Source organism: Myotis davidii, unplaced genomic scaffold (assembly GCF_000327345.1).
Source record: "Myotis davidii unplaced genomic scaffold, ASM32734v1 scaffold963, whole genome shotgun sequence".
NCBI lineage: Eukaryota > Metazoa > Chordata > Mammalia > Chiroptera > Vespertilionidae > Myotis > Myotis davidii.
The window spans coordinates 162,318-183,808 of NW_006294116.1; the positions used below are offsets into that span (position 1 = coordinate 162,318).

At 39.0% G+C, this 21,491-nt stretch overlaps 1 protein-coding gene across 6 annotated transcripts in view; it reads left to right on the plus strand.

Annotated features, from left to right (window-relative positions):
• The window catches only part of HERC3 (HECT and RLD domain containing E3 ubiquitin protein ligase 3), an 88,284-nt gene that overhangs the window by 30,120 nt on the left and 36,673 nt on the right, over positions 1-21,491 (plus strand). For 3 of the 6 annotated variants that reach the window (XM_015566858.1, XM_015566859.1, XM_015566860.1), the window contains exons 7-15: positions 2,477-2,607; positions 3,470-3,630; positions 5,538-5,614; positions 11,900-12,024; positions 13,603-13,662; positions 16,740-16,851; positions 17,248-17,437; positions 19,430-19,593; positions 19,726-19,839. In XM_015566858.1, coding sequence (XP_015422344.1) covers positions 2,477-2,607; positions 3,470-3,630; positions 5,538-5,614; positions 11,900-12,024; positions 13,603-13,662; positions 16,740-16,851; positions 17,248-17,437; positions 19,430-19,593; positions 19,726-19,839 — 1,134 coding nt within the window. Of the gene's footprint in view, positions 1-547; positions 790-2,476; positions 2,608-3,469; positions 3,631-5,537; positions 5,615-11,899; positions 12,025-13,602; positions 13,663-16,739; positions 16,852-17,247; positions 17,438-17,900; positions 17,954-19,429; positions 19,594-19,725; positions 19,840-21,491 lie in introns of those variants that run through there. The other 3 variants (XM_006768180.2, XM_015566861.1, XM_015566862.1) reach the window with 3 other exon arrangements.

Sequence of the window (21,491 nt, forward strand, 5' to 3'; positions counted from 1 at the left end):
CCGAGGATATATTTTCCATTTATTTCTAGAGAGGGTGGAAAGGAAGGAGGAGGGAGGGCAAGAAGAGGGGGGGAGGAGAAGAGAGGGGGCGGAGAAGAGGGGGGGGGAATAGAGAGACAGGGGGGGAAAGAGAGAGGGGGAGAAGAGGAGAGAAACATCGACATGAGAGAGATTCATCAATTAATTGTCCCCCACACGAGCTCCTACTGGGTCTGGGGATCCTGCAACTGAGGTATGTGCCCTTGACTGGCAACTGGCCTTAAACCTTTCAGTCCATAGGCCAACACTCTAACCACTGAACAACTGGTCAGGGCTGATAAAATTTTTTTGATTATTTTTTATAGTGCTTAGAGAGAGTGGTGATGGTGTTTAAAAATAGTTTTATGTAAATAACTTTAAAATATAGTATATGTAGCAACATTCTATGTTCCATAAAGTTACGAAAACAGGAAACCTCTGTGTGTGGTGGAGGATGGGCAGGAGGTAGGCAGGCAGAGTTGGGGAGGGTGGGGAAACTATGCATTGCGTTTTAGATATATTAAATGAGATGTCTGTTGGACATCCAAATGAAGATGTATGCAGGAAGATGAATATATGAATCAGCCATCCAGGGGACCCAAAATTCATGCTAAGATAGTATGTATATTTCATCTCAAGGGCAAATGGTAGTGACATTCTGATATTTATCTTACTCTAGATCGAGAGTCCCCTTGCCATGTGAAACTTTTACGAACGCAAAAAGTTGTCTATATTAGCTGTGGAGAAGAACACACAGCGGTCCTCACAAAAGTAAGGGACTCTGGAGTATTCTGGAATAATCTGGTACTGGATATGACATGGATGATTATCATTGATTAAGTATTTTATTATTTTTTATCCTCACCCGAGGATATATTTTCCATTTATTTCTAGAGAGGGTGGAAAGGAAGGAGGAGGGAGGGAGAGGAGGGAGGGAAAGAAGAGGGGGGGAGGAGAAGAGAGGGGGCGGAGAAGAGGGGGGGGGAATAGAGAGACAGGGGGGGAAAGAGAGAGGGGGAGAAGAGGAGAGAAACATCGACATGAGAGAGAGATTCATCATAATTGTCCCCCACACGAGCTCCTACTGGGTCTGGGGATCCTGCAACTGAGGTATGTGCCCTTGACTGGCAACTGGCCTTAAACCTTTCAGTCCATAGGCCAACACTCTAACCACTGAACAACTGGTCAGGGCTGATAAAATTTTTTTGATTATTTTTTATAGTGCTTAGAGAGAGTGGTGATGGTGTTTAAAAATAGTTTTATGTAAATAACTTTAAAATATAGTATATGTAGCAACATTCTATGTTCCTTTAAAGTAAGTCATTTAAATACAGGGTGGGGTAAAAGTGGTTTACAGTTGTTCATATGGCAAATAATACAATCTATATATATAAAAGGCTAAGCGATCATGTGACCATCCAACCGTCCGATTAACTGGTAGGTATGACATGCACTGACCACCAGGGGCAGATGCTCAATGCAGGAGCTGCCAAGCTGCAGTGACTTGGCAGTGGCGGTTCTCGGGTGATGCACCCCAGAACCAGAGAGGAGGGAGCCCGATTCCTCATGGGGCTACATGATTCTACCTTTGGCTGTGGGTGGCACTGCCGGCCCCAAATCTGGTTTACTGCTGAGCTGTGGTGACTGCAGACGCCCTTCGAGCTTTGGAGCTGCCCCAGGTGTGGCCTGCCTGGGAGGGACCATGGGAGGTTGGCTCCAGGTCGTCCGGCTGTCTCACCCAGTCCCGCCCCACCGGCTACCTTCTAATTAATTTCCTTTTAATGTGCACGAATCCGTGCACCAGGCCACTAGTAATCAATAATAATATAAGAGTAAACTCTGTTTTGGGTATTTACAACTGTAAACCTACTTTTGTCCAGCCCTATATCTAGAAAAGAGCAATGTAATTAACATTTAAAAATTATCAACCTATTTCTTTTGCTTCTAAAACAGTCACATCTAAAGAGGTTGAAAATTATTTTCATGTTGGATAAATACTATTATAGATTCACTATAATAAAATACCTTAGCATTTGTTTAAGTGTAGCTGTTAAAAATACATCTTACTTAACCAAGGAGTTTGTAGAGCATTTAATTGTTTTATATATGAATGATCATGCATTCATCTCATTTCATCTGTTTCTTTGTTTCTCTCTCTTTTTTTTTTGTTTTGCTTCCTAACACATCATTGTACTTTTAAACAGTTTTCAAAATTTACAGTTGGCACACATTCCCTTGAGCAGTGCTGTCTTTGTTCCATAAAATTATCTTACGTTCCTTTATCATCATTATTTTATTTAATGAATGTCCCATAGCAGTGATCTTGGCCAAGTATAAGGTGAGCATAGTGTCTTTGTACAGACCATTTGTGATATGAATTTTGTACGCAGAAGGTTTGAGAGGAGTGTACTCAAACTCAACAGTCCAGTGCAGTCATGTGATGTTTGCTCCTTGTTAGAGTGGAGGTGTGTTTACCTTTGGTGCTGGTTCCTGCGGGCAACTTGGACATGATTCCATGAATGATGAGGTTAATCCAAGAAGAGTTCTAGAGCTGATGGGCAGTGAAGTAACTCAGATTGCTTGTGGCAGGTAAGTGCTTGCTCCTAAGAGCTTCCTAGTATCTATCTATCTATCTATCTATCTATCTATCTATCTATCTATCTATCATTTACTTAAATATATTTTTATTGATTTCTGAGAGGAAGGGAGAGGAAGAGAGAGATAGAAACATCAATGATGAGAGAGAACCACTGATTGGCTGCCTCCTGCACGCCCCCTACTGAGGATCGAGTCTGCAACCTGGGCATGTGACCATGACCACAATTGAACCTGGGACCCTTCAGTCTGCAGGCTGAGTCTCTATCCACTGAGCCAAACTGGCTAGGGCCCTGCTAGCTATTTAGACCCAGAAATGGATCTTGTCTTGTAGTAATGGAGAATGTGGTTAGACCTAATCACTATTATTTTAAGAAATCATAGCTGCTGCACACCTATGGTGAAAGTTTGGAGAGAGTTGGTTCTGAGCAGGGTGTGGTGTGGTAAGGAAGGGTTTTAGGTAAGCAGAGGAACAAGGAGACATTAGGCTTCTTTTGGGATAAAGAGTAACAGGATGTGGGGAAGACATGAAGAAAGGAAAGTGAGAGAGCCTCCGAGAACTTCTAAGAAATTCTGCTTGGTCCACCGCCTTCTTCCCTCTCATCTTAAAGGCCAAATGCAGCAGGACATCCAGCTCTTTCCAAGTCTTGCCATCTATCCCCATAACCAAGAGCGTCAGAGAAGGATAGGAGTATGGGAAGCCAGCCACTGTGAAAAGAGTCACATAGAAATATGGGGGAGGCTTTCTAGGGGCATGCCTAGGAATTGCTGTGCTCAACATGTGGACGTTAAAAGTCAGAGTCTGAGTGTATATCCGTATTCAGTAATTATTTTTAATTTAATTATATTTCCCCAGACAACACACCCTTGCCTTCGTGCCTTCTTCTGGACTCATCTATGCATTTGGTTGTGGAGCAAGAGGTCAACTAGGAACTGGACATACTTGTAATGTTAAGTGCCCATCTCCTGTGAAAGGCTACTGGGCTGCCCATCGTGGTCAGCTTTCAGCCACAGCTGGTAAGAGTGATTTTCATTAGAATTTAATGATATTTAAATGACAGAAACAATTTTTTAGAAAACATGTTTCTATTTTTTTCCTTGAGGTCTTTTGAGGGAATGAATATGAGTTTTTTTCCTTTTAATATCAACAAATATTTGAGTACTAACTATATAGGTGAGATCCTAAAGAATAAAGCAGAAAATGTTCTTTTGGCCCCAAGAACTTTGGTAGACATTTTAATTACTATGAAAGTTAACGTTTATTGAATACTTGACCAAGTTCCGTTACTATGCTAAGCACTTGGGGTAACTTTAAAAACTAGTGGTTGTTAGCCTCATGCCGGCGATGAAGAAACAGTCTTAAGGGAAGTTAAGTAACTTGCCCAAGATCACAGAGATTTTAGGGTAGGATTTAAATTCAGATCTGCCTCATTCTAAAGCCTGTGCTCTTAATACTTGTACTGTGTTACTTTCCTTTGCTAATATTTTGGTCATAAGATGACACAGTTTCACTTTATGTCATTGTCACCTTTCCTTAAAAAAATAGTTAAATAGCATAGTGTCCAAAATAAGGCAGGCTCAGTGTGAATAAATGCAGAGGCTGCAATGGAGCTGGAGAGTCATTACAAGAAGCATAATTTAATAATTTTGAAGACTGTAAAGTGACACTTTCAGGATTGTGGGAAACTTCAGGACAGGGACTGAATCTTTTCCTCTTTGTAAACCTAGCCTGCAGCACAGGGCCTTGCGCAAACTTCTCACTCAGTAAATATTTGTGGAATGAATATATGAGTGTCTAAAAATGTAGAACTTAAAAGATAAAAAAAACGGGAAGTTTGTTTTTTTTTTTGGTTTTTTTTTTTTTTGCGATGTTCCAAAAAGTGAAAGAATGGCTTGGTGTCCTCTCTGTCATTTGTAAATGTCTTTTTCTCAAGATATTGTACTTATTATGTTAGGAATATATGTGTTTAAGAAATACTAACTTTATATACTAACTTTAAATACTCAAGTGTTTTAAAGGTTGATTTGAAACCCAAAGTTTCGAAGTTTAATTACAACCTAACTTAGGTGCCTTTTCCTTATGTGATCATAAACTTGTGTTACAATGTTTGCCAAAATGATTTTATAACAGAAGTAGGTACATTTCAATTTATTATGGTAAATGCTGTGGTTTTAGGAACTTTCATGGTAATGTGGGAACACAGGGGAAGGCTTCAAGGAGTATTCCAGTTAAAGGAAGTTTGAGCTGTGTCTTAAAGGATGATTTGGAGTCAGCCAGGTAGAGGACTGTGAGGGAGTGGGTGCTGCGTACCACAATGGCCCAGTTCCAGGAGCACTGTTCCGATTATGCTCTAGAAGACACCATTCATGGAACAGTGTGTGCTGGTGGTGGTGGAAGGAAAAGGCATGGGGACATGGAATGGAATGGTACTAGATTAGAAATAAAAGCAGCGTGATGGTATTAGAGTATTACCACAGACACAGTGTGATGACATACAAAGCAGGGAGTAGGACACGCAGGTTCTTACCTGGCAAGCTTCATCCTGAAGGGGCCAGGGAGTACCACACCACATGTTAAATTCTTTGTTAGGCAGATGTTACTGTTCATAGTACTGACCGTTTTAAATTGCAGGTCAGTGGCATGACAGAACTAGAATGAAAAATAGAAACGAGGTCAGCATTAGCTGGCATTTGGTGAGGGGATGAAGATAGGGTTAGAGTGGAGGCTACCGTTTGATATATTTATTTTTAATTGAAGTAGAAACAGTCCTGGGCAGAGAGCCAGGAGACAGTTTTTTTTTACTTCTCTGACATAATTAAAATGGAAAGGAAACCATTGTGAAGGATATTTTGGAATATTAGAAAAGGGATCAAGGAAAAACTTTAATTATTGAAAAATATGCTGTTGAAAATTTTTTTGACAGATCGCTTTAAATATCATATTGTTAAGCAGATCTTCTCTGGAGGAGACCAAACTTTTGTACTTTGCTCCAAATATGAGGTAAAATTTTTTTTTGACTATTACTTTGGGGGTTGAATGATGGTGAACCAGTATTTATTTTAATAAATAATTATATGGAAAAATAAATAAATAATTACACAAGAGCAATGTTACTCTTTGTTTCTGCCAGTTTATCTTATTAAAATAAGCAAACTATACTCTGGTTTCTCTTCAGATCGCATAAATCTTTCGCCTTTTAAAATAAGCAAACTAAACCTTGTAGACATTAGCTTCATTTTGCTTCCTTGAAGTGCCAATATTTTTTTTCTGGTATTTTAGTCATAGAGTTCTAATTTATAATTTAAAATTATTTGTATCTATATCTGTTCCAAAAGAGATTTAAGGATACCTAGATAGTTCATACGTACTTTAGCATTATTAGACTTCCTGTTTCTTTGCTTCTCCCTGAAGTAGTGAAAATACTAGGTGTTTGAGAACTTAGTGGGTTTCTTTTTTTTTTTTACATGATTGAATATATACAAAATATAGAAGAGATACCCCAGTATTTAACTATCCTTTCTCATTTATACTCTGTTCATTGCACCACACTAAAATTTTCCTCATATTGTCCCCTGCATTACTATTATGTGTAAGTCAGGAAGAAGGAGGTTCCAGTATCTTTTGTGGTTGAAGGTAGGAGAATATGGCCTAGGTATCTGCAACAGTGCTTTAATTCATTGCCCTCTTCCTAGATGAGGAAAATTGGTCTGCAGCCAGCACCAGAGAATTGCTTTGTGCCCTCCATCCTCTCTTCTACTCTTGTGCTTTCTCTCCTCTCTCTTGCCCACCCTGCATTGGTCCTTATCCTATCCTGGAGGAGCAAGGAAGGGGCATTGGTGACGGTAAAGGATTCCAAATTGGAAATTCTCCCATCAGTCTGATATTTTGCCATCCTTAAATATGAAATGTTCTTACCTTCTAATTAGTAAAATTCTGTGCTTTTGGTAGAAAAGGTTGTGGTGGAGCCTGAGGCTGCAGGTTGGACAGCTAAAACTGATAATTAGATATTTTCCAGGTCAGCAACCTGAAGAAGGTTCTGTTTAGTGGCACCATCTGGGGTGATTGGGAACTCTAATTTTAGACCTATGTTAGACCCAGCTTCAGTGCTTCACAGAGAAATGTTGAGGAAAGCTGAAATTATTCTGTTTCTTTAAGATGCCAATAAAGTGAAGTATGAAAAACACTGCATCTCTGCAGAATAATAACTTTTTGTCCACACGTAGACAGTTCAAAGTACTCATATTTCCTAAGAAACTGACTTGAATAATATTAACCGAAATATCCAAAAATATTTTTCCTGTGCAATTCAACATAAAACTTAGTTTCCTTCCTTTTATAAATGTTATCTGATATAGCATGTTGGGGCAAAAGTAGGTTCACAGTTGTTTGGTGGAAGCCTGGGAAGGGAGAAAGAGTGGGGTGGAGGGGGTCATTGGGGAAAGAAAGGGGGGCATCTACTTTTCAACAATAAAGATAAATAAAAAAATAAAGTAATAAGTTAAATTAATTAAAATTAATCAATAATAATACAAGAATAAACTCTGTTTCAAGTACTCACAACTGTAAACCTACTTTTGCCCCACCCTGTAATATCTCTGAAGAATCTTCGCTCCTTCTGTTGTCCAGCCTCCAGCTCACTTTTGCCAGCACCAGCATTGGCTTTTGCAGTCCCCCTGACTTTCTTCATTCTGTTCTGGGTTCCTTTTGCTGTTTTCTTCAGGTGTTCTCATACAGACCATGTCTTGTAAATTTTATGTTTAGGTTCATTTTTCTTTGCCTAATTCAAGGAATCATAAATTGTTTCAAAGCCAGTTGTCTCACCACCACCAAAATGGGTTCTGAATCCAAATACAGAGATGACATCTGCTGGTCTTAAACATTTTGGTTAGTTTTTCTTGAATTTCTGTCTTGGGTGCTGTTTCCTTCCCAGGGTGAAGGACATCGATGACCATTTGTTTCCACTGAAGTAGTCCGTTGGTCAGCAACTTCTTGGTGTGGATAGTTACTGGGATGTTCATGATGGCAGCCAATCCTTAAGCAGCCAAAGAGGAAAAAAAGCTGTAGTTGAATTTTAAATTTACTGTAATTAACACTGATGTGACCGGCAAAACATTGATGAGAAGGAAGTGAAGTAGGTTAGTGTTAAAGAAACAGGGCAGGTTAAAGTTTAAACACCTGTTAAGAGTAGTATGCATTAAAAATGTAAGATTGCAAGGGAAAAAAGAAAATAAAAATAGAGGCTCTGCCTCACTGAGTCCCAGCAACCGCTGCAAACCTCGGAGAGAAAGCTGCCTTCGAGTTCCGACCGAAGCCAGACAGTCCCGCTTCTCCCGTTTGAGTCTGGGTCCCTAGAGACTCGCCCGGCTCTGGAGCTCAGAGTCTGAAGCTCCCTCCCGATTGAAAAACAACAACCGCGCCCTCCGCGCCAGCCCGCTCCGCACGCACTCCGTACCTGAGTATTTCACTTCAGCACTGCGCCTCCTCTGAGTCTGGGTATGATATTCTCTTTCCTCCTAGTTGTAGAAGTTCCACTCAGCCAGCCTTCCTGTGGTTCTGGATGATGTCCGTTCCGTCTTTTAGGTGTAATTTGAATTGGTTGTTCGAGGCAGCAATCTCAGGCGTTAACCTATGCCGCCATCTTGGTTTCCCTCTTCTTGTCGAGCTTCCAACTCTTTACCTTGCCAGTTGAGGACAATTAAAAATAACCAAAAAGAAGTCAATCATCAGCATCATTTTATTAAAGAAAGGACGGGTTTATATAAAAAGAAAAAAGCAGGGAAATGATCATCAGAAACAAAACGGTGCTTAAAATAAATAAACTAAGGTTTATGAAAATCTAAAAAAAAGAAAAATAGGGTATTACTTGGTAAGGTGTTGCTCTTTTTTAAAAACAAACCTATACACTTTTACTTAAGCCATTAACCATAGATTTTTGTTTAGATACAGAAACTGATCAAATCATGTTTATCTTGTTACCATATCACATGAAGGAATCACTTAAAGAACCAATAAAAAGCATCTATGTAGTAACAGGCTCCATTTAAAAATATATATATTTCTTTATTTATTTCAGAGAGGAAGGGAGTGGGAGAGATAGAAACATCAATGATGAGAGAGAATCATTGATCGCCTGCCTCCTGCACACCCCCTACTGGGGATCGAGTCCACAACCCGGGCATGTGCCCTTGGCTGGAATTGAACCTGGGACCCTTCATTCCGCAGGCTGACACTCTATCCACTGAGCTAAATGGCTATGGCCAAGCTCCATTTTTGTAAAATGTTGACTCATTCATTAATACCAGGCCTGAGGTAGAAGAAGGGAGAGGAGGAGTTATGTTCAGGTACTCCTTTGCTACATTTGATTCTAGGTCTTGGCAATTTAGTGAGTGTAAACCATAGCCATTTTTCCTTTCATCTTGTTCCCTAGATAGGACTGAAGAGGGAATGCAGTTGGGATTGTGTGTGTGTGTGTGCACGCGCATGTGCACGTGTGTGTGTATCTCTCTGAAAGCCTGCTATCCTATATAATAAAAGGCTGATATGCAAATTGACCAAACAGCAGAACAACCGGTCGCTATGACGTGCACTGACCACCAGGGGGCAGATGCTCAATGCAGGAGCTGTCCTCTGGTGTTCAGTGTACTCCCACAGGGGGAGCGCTGCTCAGCCAGAAGCCAGGCTCAGGGCTGGTGAGTGCAGTGTTGGTGGCCTCTTCCACCTCTGCGGAAGTGCTAAGGATGTCCAGGTGGACATTCCCTGAGGGCTCCTGGACTGCAAGAGGGTGCAGGCCAGGCTGAGAGGATCCCCCCAAGTGCATGAATTCATGCACCAAGCCTCTAGTGCAGTGGTTCTCAACCTGTGGGTCGTGACCCCTTTGGGGGGTCTAACAACCCTTTCACAGGGATCGCCTAAAACCATCAGAAAACACATATATAATTACATATTGTTTTTGTGATTAATCACTCTGCTTTAATTATGTTCAATTTGTAACAATGAAAATACATCCTGCATATCAGATATTTACATTACAATTCATAACAGTAGCAAAATAAGTTATGAAGTAGCAACGAAAATAATTTTATGGTTGGGGGTCACCACAACATGAAGAACTGTATTAAAGGGTTAGGAAGGTTGAGAACCACTGCTCGAGTGTGACATAATCCTCTTTTTTCTTAGAACAGTTATTCTCAACCTTGCTTGCTCATTGAAATCACCTGGGGGGCCTTAGAAAAATGCTAATGCCCCTAGGGAATCTGATTGAATTGGTGTAGTGTGACTTGGCCGCCAAGATTTGTAATTGCTCTGGTGATCCAAGAGTAGCCAAAGTTGAGAAACACTGTCCTAGACCAACTTTTTCGTTTTGGCCTCTATGTAATTAGAAGACACTGATTAGAAGAAAATTGATGCTTTTTCTTAGATCTTTAAGTAAGTCTGAAATTGTACTTTATTTAAGGCATCTGAAGTTTATTGGGTGGACATATAGAGAAGAATGAGAAAATAATTCCATGTCTATATTTTATTTATAAGTTTGTGTTCAGCTTCACCCTTCAACGGGGGAAGTAATTAAAATTTACATAACAACAATAGTTTAAAAACCAGAGTGTGTTTGTATTTGCTCAAATGTCTACTTTGTCTTATGATTTTTATCTATATAATCCAAGATGACTTCTGCTCTTTCAATAGATGTCTGTGGCCATTTTAGTAAAATAATTATCATGAACCAGATCAAAAACTTTGGCAAGCATCTCTGATTCGTAACTCGACTTCTCTTTTTCCCTTATAATGATATCTTAACTCATAATTATGAGAAAAACCAAGAAAATTTGCTTTGAAAGTTGTGTTTTTATGTGTAGATGCAAACTAGAAAAAAAAAGATCACTTTATGAATTGGTGGATGAATGCTCTACTATTACTTTTTGCTTTTTTTTATATATATATTTTATTGCTTTCAGAGAGGAAAGAAAGGAGAGAGATAGAGAGTTAGAAACATCGATGAGAGAGAAACATCAACCAGCTGCCTCCTGCACACTCCCCACTGGGGACCCGCCCGCAACCAAGGTACATGCCCTTGACCTGAGCCGAACCTGGGACCTCTCAGTCCGCAGGCCAACGCTCTATCCAGTGAGCCAAACCGGCTAGGGTACTAATATTGTTTTTAACTAACAGCTTATTTTTAACCAGTAGAGAGGAAGTGAGAGGGAGAGAGCGGTAGAAACATCAATGATGAGAGAGAAAATCATTGTGGCTGCCTCCTGTACGCCCCCTACTAGAGATCACGTCCACAACTCCAGGCATGTGCCCTTGACCCGAATTGAACCCAGGATCCTTTAGTCCCGCAGGCTGACACACTGAGCCAAATAGGGCACTTTTTGCTCTTTTCTATTGACAAGTATAGGAGGCATAAAGCACTTTCAACTTTTTCGTAGTTCTACATCAAGAATAGGATTTGGGGAAAATTAGTTGAAAAGGGAAAATTTTTAAAATAAAATTGCTTATGTTTTTAAAATCTCACTGAATAAAGGATGTACAGTCCTGGGCAACATTTAGAATTTTTAAGTCAACTATTGACATGTCCTTTTGCCACCTTTATAAATTTATAGCTATAAACTTGGAGCAAGAAACTAAGAGTCATTTTTTATAGATTATTTGCAATATACATTATAACAGCTTTTTATAATATATTTTGTTGGAGTTCAATGAATATTTATGGCACATGATTAATACCTTAAAAACCTTGCTATTACGGTGATTTCAGCCAAGGGGCAAGAAGTCTGGAAAAATCATATTGAGTTGGTTTCTCTGGGAAACAAACTCTGAAACTGAGATTTATGTTCAGAAAGTTGTTTTGGGGAGTGCGTTGTGGAACAACCTTTACATGGAATAAAGGAGTCAGGTTTGGGCAGAGGGAGAAGTTGATCTGCCAATCAGTATAACTGAGTCCCCAGTCAATCCTTGGGGAGCTCTGAAGTTGGGGTGGTGCTTCAGCCATTCCTGAGTTGAGGCAAAGGGGCTGAACCTTTACACCACACCTCTAAGTGCCATTGGATGGGAAAGGAGTGAAGCAATTTCTGGAGAGCAGCCCAGCTGTCAGCTGTCAGGAGCTTATACTCTCAGCAGCTGTGGGGGGGTGATTTCCCCCTTTCTGAAGGGTGGGGGGCATCTGGGCATGCACCCCAGCTCCTGTAGTAAGTGAAACACAAAATGGAGATTATGTCGGGAGAAGCAGAAGGGAAAAGATCCATCCTACATAATTTCTCATTTTTACTGTTGTATTTCATCCTCCAGAATTCTTCTCCTGCTGTTGACTTCAGGATTATGAACCAAGCACATTATACCAGTTTAATAAATGATGAAACCATAGCAGCTTGGAAACAAAAACTCTCAGAACACAACAATGCAAATACAATCAAGTATGTGATTATTTGTTTTTATTTTTTCAAAAGTGTAGTGGAATCTTCTATCAGTGATTTTCCCCACTTTCCTATTGAGGTTGTGAATATAAATGATGTTTTACATTTTAGGGAACCAGTTTTGCACCTATATATTTAGGATTTGGTGTTCTTACCCCAAATAACATACTAGGTTGTTCCTTCTTCATTCTTTCAGAGAGTGTATTCTTGAATCTGCCTTGTTCAGATCTTAAAAATCCTGATGAAGGTCTGAGTTGGCCTAAAATAAAGAAAATTTATTATTGTTATTGTTTGACCCCAAGAGTTTCTTCATATGCATGTTCCAAAGCATTCTAAGTCTAAGATAGCTATTTTACCTCATCTGAATATTCTAGGATTCACAATGATTAGTTGAGATGGTAATTCAGTGTCAAGTAGGGGGAAAAAATATAGTAAAAAGTATTGAGGCCTTTTATCAAGTTTATTTTATTCTTAAAAGAACTTTTTACTGAACATTTTTATACATTTTTCATTGGTTTTCTTTAGCATTTCTATTTTTCTGCAGAGAATCTTCTTGGGAATGGATGAATCACATTTGCTGTAGTAAGCAGTGGTCATTCCCAGAAATGTATATAATATACCTGGCTTTATGCCATGGATTGTAGTGGGGCAGATGACCAGGGTCTGAACTTAGGGCACACTGGGGGTCATTGGGAATGCCCTAGAGCAATTTTTGGCTGTCCTCATAATAGGTGTCTCAACAGAGGAGTTCAGGCTGGAAGGTAGCAGGGGAAACTGGACTAGATTCACTGTTGAAGGGCTGGGTGGAGCGGGGACTGAGGACTGTAGCCTCACTTAGCTGGAACCATGACACTTTGCTAGTTTTCAGTTTTCTCATAAAATGAAAGGATGGAAGAAATGATCTCTAAAGATCTTTCCTGACCCAGATTCTATGATTAACAGAAGTGGCTGAAACAGCCTTCACAACCATGTATTTGTTTCATTCCCTCCCTTTCCTTAAACTGAATAAGAGGGTCTAGAGCTCCTGACATGCAGTTTCACTCTGGATCCTTGGAAACTAGTTATTTTCGCAGAACCTGTATAATCTAAGTAATAGGAATAAACACACATTTCAGGTATCGTCCATTTTATTCTCAGATAGGCAGCAAAATAGAAGGAAATGGTTGTTCAGCTGTTTGCAAAGATTATTTCTGTATTTGGGAGATAGCTCAACTACTCTGTTTTGGTTTTATTTTTTGTTCATGTTTGGAGATAAGGTGGAGCGTAGATGGCTGGTGGTAGAATAATGCTCAAGATCATTACCAGGTGCAAGAAGTTTTTCTTTTGATAGTTTAATGCTCTGTTTTTATTTTAATATGACTTGCGGAAAACTTAAGCTCCTGTTCATTTTGAGATGTGACGCAATGTTGTTGTTTTTTTAAGCAAATTGTATGCACATTTTCCAGTGCTTCACTTGAAACCCTAGAAAGAGCTACTATTAATGAAACCTTAGAATATATGTCTAATCTATTGCTGATGCTTAAATAACTACCTATTTGTAATTATTAAAGGCTTTCCTCCCTTTTTCTCTCTGAACAGTGATGTTGTTCAGATATTATCTTCTGCAGCCTGTTGGAATGGAAGTTTTCTTGAAAAAAAGTAAGTGACTTAGAGTCTTAAAAAATACCCAAATGTGGGTACATGTGATACAGATACTTATTCAGCAAAGGCTGTGAAACACTTCTGTTCTCTTTGATGATGGTTGGCCGTAATTCAGTGGATAAGCTAATGACTTATGCAGAAAATGGAATGACCATTAGTAATGGAGGAAAGGCAATGCTGACTCATGCCTAGTTGGCAAAGAGGCCGATTACCAAGGAGAGAGGCTGTATCTCAGAAAGAGTTGATGTAATCAAAAGTAAGATTTTTGCCCTGACCTGTTTGGCTCAATCGTTAGAGTGTCAGCCTGTGGTCTGAAGGGGCACAGGTTTGATTCTAGGTCAAGGGCATATACCTTGGTTCCAGAGCAGGAGGCAACCAATCACATCAATGATTTCCTCTTTCCTTTCACTCTCTCTCCCCCTTCCTCCACCTTCCACAGGCTCTAAAGATCAGTGGAAAGAATATCCTCATTCCTCGAATGAGGATTAAAAAAAGTAAGATTTATCAGCGTATTCTAAAATACTACTCATCCTACCATGTGTACAGCATTTATTCTCGAATTCTTTTTTTAAAAATATATTTTTATTGATTTCAAAGAGGAAGAGAGGAGGAGAGAGAGTTAGACACATCAATGATGAGAAAGAATCATTGATTGACTGCCTCCTGCATGCCCCACACGGGATCAAGCCCGCAACCTGGGCATGTGCCCTTGACCAGAATCGAACCCGGGACCTTCCAGTCCACAAGCCAATGCTCTATCCACTGAGACAAGCTGGCTAGGGCTATTCTTGAATTCTTAATTCTCTAAATAAGCTCTTTGATTTCCTATCCCATATGATTTTTTTTTTTCCTCATTAAGAGTGAGCATAGGGGAAAGGTTCAAGGAGACTTCAGGGCTTCTTGGACTCAGGTCCAGCCCAGCTCACCAGGAAAGTACATTTGGGCTGAACCCTCAGGTAGTAAATAGAGTGTGTGGGTTTTGGGGTTTTTTTTTCTTGACTTGGCCTTATCCCTTCTGCAGATATACCCCTTAGGAACCTGATGCAGCAGAAGGTTTGTCATGGGTTTTAATTTTTGGTGATCCCAGATCCTTACCATTTCTTCGTACTTTTTGCCAATGAGAATCCCAAGAAGACTTGGACATCATTTCTGTGTATGAATCCCACTCCCCCACCCCACCTAACTGGGTTGCAAGAGGTCACTTCAGAAACTCTTCAGTGAATTCGAGATTGCTAAGTGATTTACTTGTATTATTAGGGCAGCTAGAATGAGCTTATCCAATTCATTTCAGACTCAATCTAAGGATTGAGCCTTTTCCTCCAGGGAAAAATATTTTGGATTGTGCTGATTTTGGTCTTTTTTAGAACAGTGATTCTCAACCAGGCTGATTTTGCTTCCCTGGGATATCTGGCAATGTCTGGTGACATTTTTTGTTACAATGGGGGAAGGTATACTACTGGCACCTAGTAGGCAAAGGCCAGGGATGCTGCTAATTAGCTCACAATCCCACCCATTCAACGAAGAATTTTCCAGCCTCAAAAGTTAATAGTAACAAGGCTGAGAAATCTTGTTCTAGAAGGATAGCTCTCATGGTTAGGAATGGCTCTCAGACAGATTTGTCGGGTTCTCCATCCTTAATAACATGGATTCCATCAGGTTCTGGGGGGAAGCCTTTTTTTTTTTTTTTTTGACTGACAACAGTGCCATTTCAGGAGTCCTGCTACTGCAGCTTATACAGAATGCATTGATGGGAACCAATTAAAGTGAAGACCAGTTTTACAAAGCATACGTGTAAAATCTTTTGTCTTTTTTTTTGGTATTTTGCTTTTTCTTAACAGTGTAGCAGAATTACATCTAAGCATATGGAAAGTTACATATGGGACACCAGAATGAATTTTTATGGTTTGGGCAGATTTTTTTTTTTTTTAACAATAACAAAAGACCCAGCAAAGCCCAACCATCTCCTCTTGATTTGACAGTTTAGGTTCCAACACATATAGCTGTGGTTTAAAAATAAATGTGAGAAGCTCTGCTTATGTTTTTATAAATTAAACCATTGCTGTCAGTGGGTGTTAAGACTATCTGAATGTGTCCATTACTCATAAACAGAAACCTGTTTTGCAAATAGCTAGTTCTTTTGTGATTGATAGATGTGGTATGTTCAAGAGCGGACACTTAAAACAGACATTCTTTAAGTCTAAAAGACCGAAGACTTTATTAAGAGTACTCGAAAATGCTCTTTATTCAAGGTTGGAAAAAAGATAAGTTGCTAGGAAGTTAAAAACGGTAGCAGTGAAATTTACATTCACCCTGGGTGAATGTAATTGTATCTTTCTCTTTTTTAAAAACATGTTTTCATTGATTTTAGAGAGAGAGAGAGAGAAGGAGAGGGAGGGAGGGAGGGAGAGAAACAGAAACATCAATGAGAGAGAAACATCAATAGGTTGCCTCCTGCACGCCCCCTACTAGGGATCGAGCCAGCAAGCTGGGCATGTGCCCTAACCAGGAATCCAACTAGTGACCTCTTGGTATATGGGACAGTGCTCAATCCACTGAGCCACACTGGCCAAGCTGTAATTGTATCTCTTGTGTTAACTAGTAGAGACATTAGCTTGGTATTTGTTGTAGATCTGATTTTAAGAAAGGCTTTAAACAAGGAGGTTCTGCTTGCCACTTGTTGATGAGTGGTCCAGTTTGCAGAGGGGACTTCTTCTGCATCTGGGCACAGCACCCACTTCTTGTTCAGTGCACCACAGTTACAGAAAAAGGCAAAAACACAAGAGTAAGTCAGGGAAATAACACTGCTCATAAGCTGTGAGACGATCTCAAATTGAAATGATGATCTTTGTACTTAGACAGGAAGGAAAAAAGCCTTGACAATTTTAAGAATATCTTGAAAAAGGGATTCCAGAGAGGTTTATTCTGTCTGACTTTTCCAAAGTGTCCTATATTGTCTGCCAGGTCAAATTTAAATGTGATCAGTATTGATAAACTACTTTGTTTACCCGTTTATAATTCCTGTCAGAGTGTTTGCTTTGTGTTTCTTACATCCTCTTTTGTTTTTGTTTTTTTAGAATTGATGAACATTTTAAAACAAGTCCCAAAATCCCTGGGATTGACCTGAACTCAACTAGGATATTATTTGAGAAGTTAATGAACTCTCAGCATTCTGTGATTCTAGAACAGGTATGTTCTTTACATTGACAAAGTGCATGTTTAAAAGTGTATTTTTTTCTCTTCAATTTTCAAGAGAAAGAAAAGGACGAACAGGCAAAGGTCTTGTATAAACCTTAATTCTAAAATACTCAGTTTGGGAATTTGACCTACCTTCCACTTTCTTTTTGGCCTAAACCTTCCTAAGGAAATGCCTCTCCAGAGTGTAAGGTCTGCATCGGCAGGACTCTTTGATTTTTCTTTTCACTTATATATTCTGAACACCTACATCAGTGCCTGGCTCATAGGAGGTCCTCAGTGATCCAATGCATGAGAGTTGAGAATCTATTAAATAGCATATGAATTAGAGATGGGGTAACTAGATCTCATGTATGCTTGAATTGCTCAATGCTCTTTTCTCTCGCACAGATCTTAAACAGCTTTGAAAGTTGCCTGATTCCTCAGTTGTCAAGTTCACCACCAGATGTTGAAGCTATGCGAATCTATTTAATACTACCTGAGTTCCCCCTACTCCAGGATTCCAAGTATTATATAACGTTGACTATTCCTCTGGCTATGGCCATTCTGCGGCTGGATACAAACCCTAGCAAAGTATTAGGTGAATTTGCTATATTCAGTACTAGTGGTTTTGTGCTTTTTATTTTATTGGTGTGACCACTGGCTATCGGTGGATTGAGATCCAAGAAGCTATTTGTTGCCATTTTACATCCTTAACATTTTAACCTTTTTTCTTTGCTGTTAATTTCTAACTAGCCGTATTGGCAATTTGAACAAATTGAACCATTATTTTGGTTATTTGAAATAACTCACGCCACACTAATATTGACTTTTAAATATTCACAAAGATAGATTATCCAGCTTTATTTTTCCTTTTCCTTTTTTTTGCTAGTAGTTAGTATGCCTCAAAATTTAATGTCTGTCATTGCTTTTACTCCTATACCTAACTTAGGGGGTGGGAGTGAAATGAACAGTTTTGGTGATTCACAGGTCTCCAGAGAAGGAGAGGAAGAAAATGATGTGGTGGAGACTTACCAAGTGTTTGTTTTGTTTTTCTTTTTTAGGGCAGTTGAGTCCTCACTGATTTTTGCAGGCTACGGACACTTTGCTGAGATAAGAACCTTCCGTTCCTCAGTGAATTGGAGAGTGTCTCTCATGGGAGTAGCACCTGAGATGTTTTTATTAACCAAATGCAGAAAGTTTGTCTACTGTTTTTTTCCCCCTGGTAAATTTTTTAGGTGTTCACTGCAGCTCAGTAACGTCTGCGTTCCCTGAGAAGTAGGATGTTACTTGAGTGTGATCTCCCCATGAGGAACCTATGTTCCTCGAGTGGAATATTGGAGTAGATTGCTTCCACCTTTGCAGAAGATATAAACACAGAAGTCACAGAAGCACTAGTAGTAATATGTTAGCCCTTAGTTATTTTTTTTAAGATCAAAAGTCTTTTGGAGCATATTTTCTCAGATGTGCTAATAAGACTGTGAGGTAGAGAGATGGCAACTTGAGAAGGAGTATAGTATCTGACTTAAATTTTGAAGGTTTTTGATTTTAATTTTTTCAGGTAGGATGGCACAAAGCGATCGAAATCATTCAGTTTTACACTGAATTTGTTTTTAACTGCTAATTATAGAAATATAAACTTTAAAAAATGCCCTAAAGTAGAGAGAACACTACAGGACATCATCAATTAGTTATTATCAACATTTTGCCCTTTTTATCTATTCTCCTGCTACAACCTTTTTATTTTTGCTGGAATTTTATTTTTAAGTCTCAGATATCATATTATTTAATCTCTTACATATTTCAGTATGGCTGAATTTATTACTGACAAAAGAGAAGTCATTGATATCGTTTTTTTGTCAGGTCATTTGTTTGGTGAGAAGCAGAAATAGTAGTTTTTGAAGTAATTATGCCTCTTGAAAGGAAGGAATGGTTGTCATATTGATGCTGTTCTGGGATGTGTGGTCATTGGCATCCCTGATCCAGGATTTAGGTGTGGTGGATGAGAAGGGGACTGAAAGGACTAAGATAGATGACTGCTCCTGCCCAAAATATGTACCTTAGCATCTTGTCCAAAATGTACCCTTGGGAGTGAAATTTTAGATTAGCCTTCTAAATGAGTTTTCGAGCGGAAAAAATCAGATCAAGATTTACAAAAAAGGCTCCAGAGATTCTTGTATAGCTGCTGCTCTCTCTAGAAATACTTTAGTAAATTCCTTAAAAAACACCCACGTTTTTATTGATTTTAGAGAGTGAGGAAAGGAGAGGGAGAGAGAAACATCGATGAGAGAGAAACATCGATCAGCAGCCTCCTGCGTGCCCCCTACTGGAAATTGAGCCAGAAACCCAGTCATGTGCCCTGACTGGGATTCAAATTGGTGACCTCTCGGCGTATAGGATGACGTTCAACCAACTGAGCCACACCAGTGAGGGCTATTGGGTTCTTTTAAAGTCAATTTTAGGGAACTGTATTTTAGAATGACGTTCGCTTTCTAGCTGGAGTGGTTTTTAGCTAGTAGGCAGAAAACATAAATACTTCAGACATAAATACCAAGATTTTATGTTGAAATATGGTTTTTCTTTCTTTCTAAAGATAACTGGTGGTCTCAGGTATGCCCAAAATATTTCATGAAGCTGGTAAACCTCTATAAAGACGCAGTTGTTTATCTACTTCAAGGAAGAAAGACATTCTTAATTCCTGTACTGTTTAACAATTATATTACAGCAGCTCTCAAGCTCTTGGAGAAATTATATAAGGTAAATATTGAGTGTGATGAGTGGGGAGAAGGCTGAATACGTGGGAGGGTTGAATGTCCAACTGAGATGTTCTGTGGGAAGTCATTGTCCAGTTGTCTTTGTTTTAGTTGTCCTTATTTTGTTCTATATCAGGTAAATCTTAAAGTGAAGCATGTGGAATATGATACATTTTACATTCCTGAGATTTCCAGTCTTGTGGACATTCAGGAAGACTACCTCATGTGGTTCTTGCATCAGGCAGGCACGGTAAGAATTCATGTAAAGCATGTCTTACAGCTTTAGTCTTTTCTCAGAGTACAAATAAGGATAATGAAAGCACACCTGAGCCCTATAAATTTGTCCTTGACTTTGGAGTTCATATCATACCTGTGTTTTATCCACTGGCTTTTGCATTCTTAAAGTTTGAAGTGTTTTGAATAATTACAAATGATCACAAGGAGTTATGATTGAGTAGTCACACAGAAATGGTGTAAATTTTAATTAGTTGTCAACATGAAAAAAAAAATCAAGGTATCTAAAGTAGTCAGACTCATAGAAACAAAGTGGAATTGTGGGGAAGGGAACTGGGTAGTTGTATAATGGGTATAGGGTTTCCGTTTTGCAAGTTGAAAGCATTCTGGAGATCATTGCCCAATAATGCAAATGGAGTTAATATTACTGAACTGTATACTTGTAAATGATATAGTAAACTTTGTTATATGTATTTTATCACACTTTAAAAATGTCAAGAAATATTAAATGAATTTTTCGCTTTTCTTGGAACTCAGAAGATCTGGCAACGTGACCTTCTTCCCAGATGGCACTAATTGGTTGGAGTTCAATAGTGGTTTTTTAGACGAGGTTTCTGTATGCCACAATCCCCACTGCAGCTTGATTTTGACATTGAGTAAAGGACATTTGCTAATTATCAGCTTTTAAGAGCTATCCTACTTCAGTCATCTTAATTCAGCTGCTTGAACCCTATAGGGCCACTCAGATTTAGGATTATGTGAATGAAAAGGTCACATATCCCTGACCCAGTTCTCACCATATGTTAGACATGCCACCCAAAGAACTTCGTGCAGATTCCTGCCTGCCACCCTTGACTTGGCAAGAACTGCTGAGTTTGAATGTACTGTCTTGAGGTATACGAAAGGCTTTTTAGATCCCCCATCTGTGGAGTATGTAAATTTGAGTTATGTCAGAAAACAGAATGATTATTTGGTTATAATATTTAGTGAAGCCATGCACAGCAGATACATTTGAGGTGAGTTCTTGCCAGTTTAACAGATTTATCACATGTAGGCAATACTTTCCCAGTAGGGTTTTTGGAGGTCAATAATTGCCTACAAAAGCAAGGTATTGCAGTAGGTTTATTTGACTAAGCAAGATTATTTCTTTATCAAATAATAGATGATGAATGTTAGACATAATATATGTTTTTAATAAGATTTTATAATTACCTTAAAAATACTTTTCAATAAAAGTGGAGTAGAGTATTTTAAATAGGTTTACGAGGGAAATTTAACATGGAGGCTAACAATGAGCTCTGCTTTCGCCCATTAATTTAGAAATCGTCAAAAGATTAACTTTTTTCATTGATCTGTATCAAGTTATTACTCATTGAATAATGAAATGTGAAGAGCTGAAATAAGCCTTATGAATTATTTTGGCCAATTGCTTTGTTTTTAGGTGAGGAAATGGAGACTCCCGAGAAGTTAAACAATTTTCCCACCAATTTAATTAGCCATAAAAGCCAATTCTTCTGACTTCTAATCTATACACTTTCTCTGAGTTAATGTTGAATAGGATAATTCTAATGAACCCCGATTCTTTTTGCCACTGAAAAAGAAGTTACAGCCCTTAAATTCTAGATTATCGTGACTGTAATCTCTGGAAGTTAAATGAGCAACTTTACA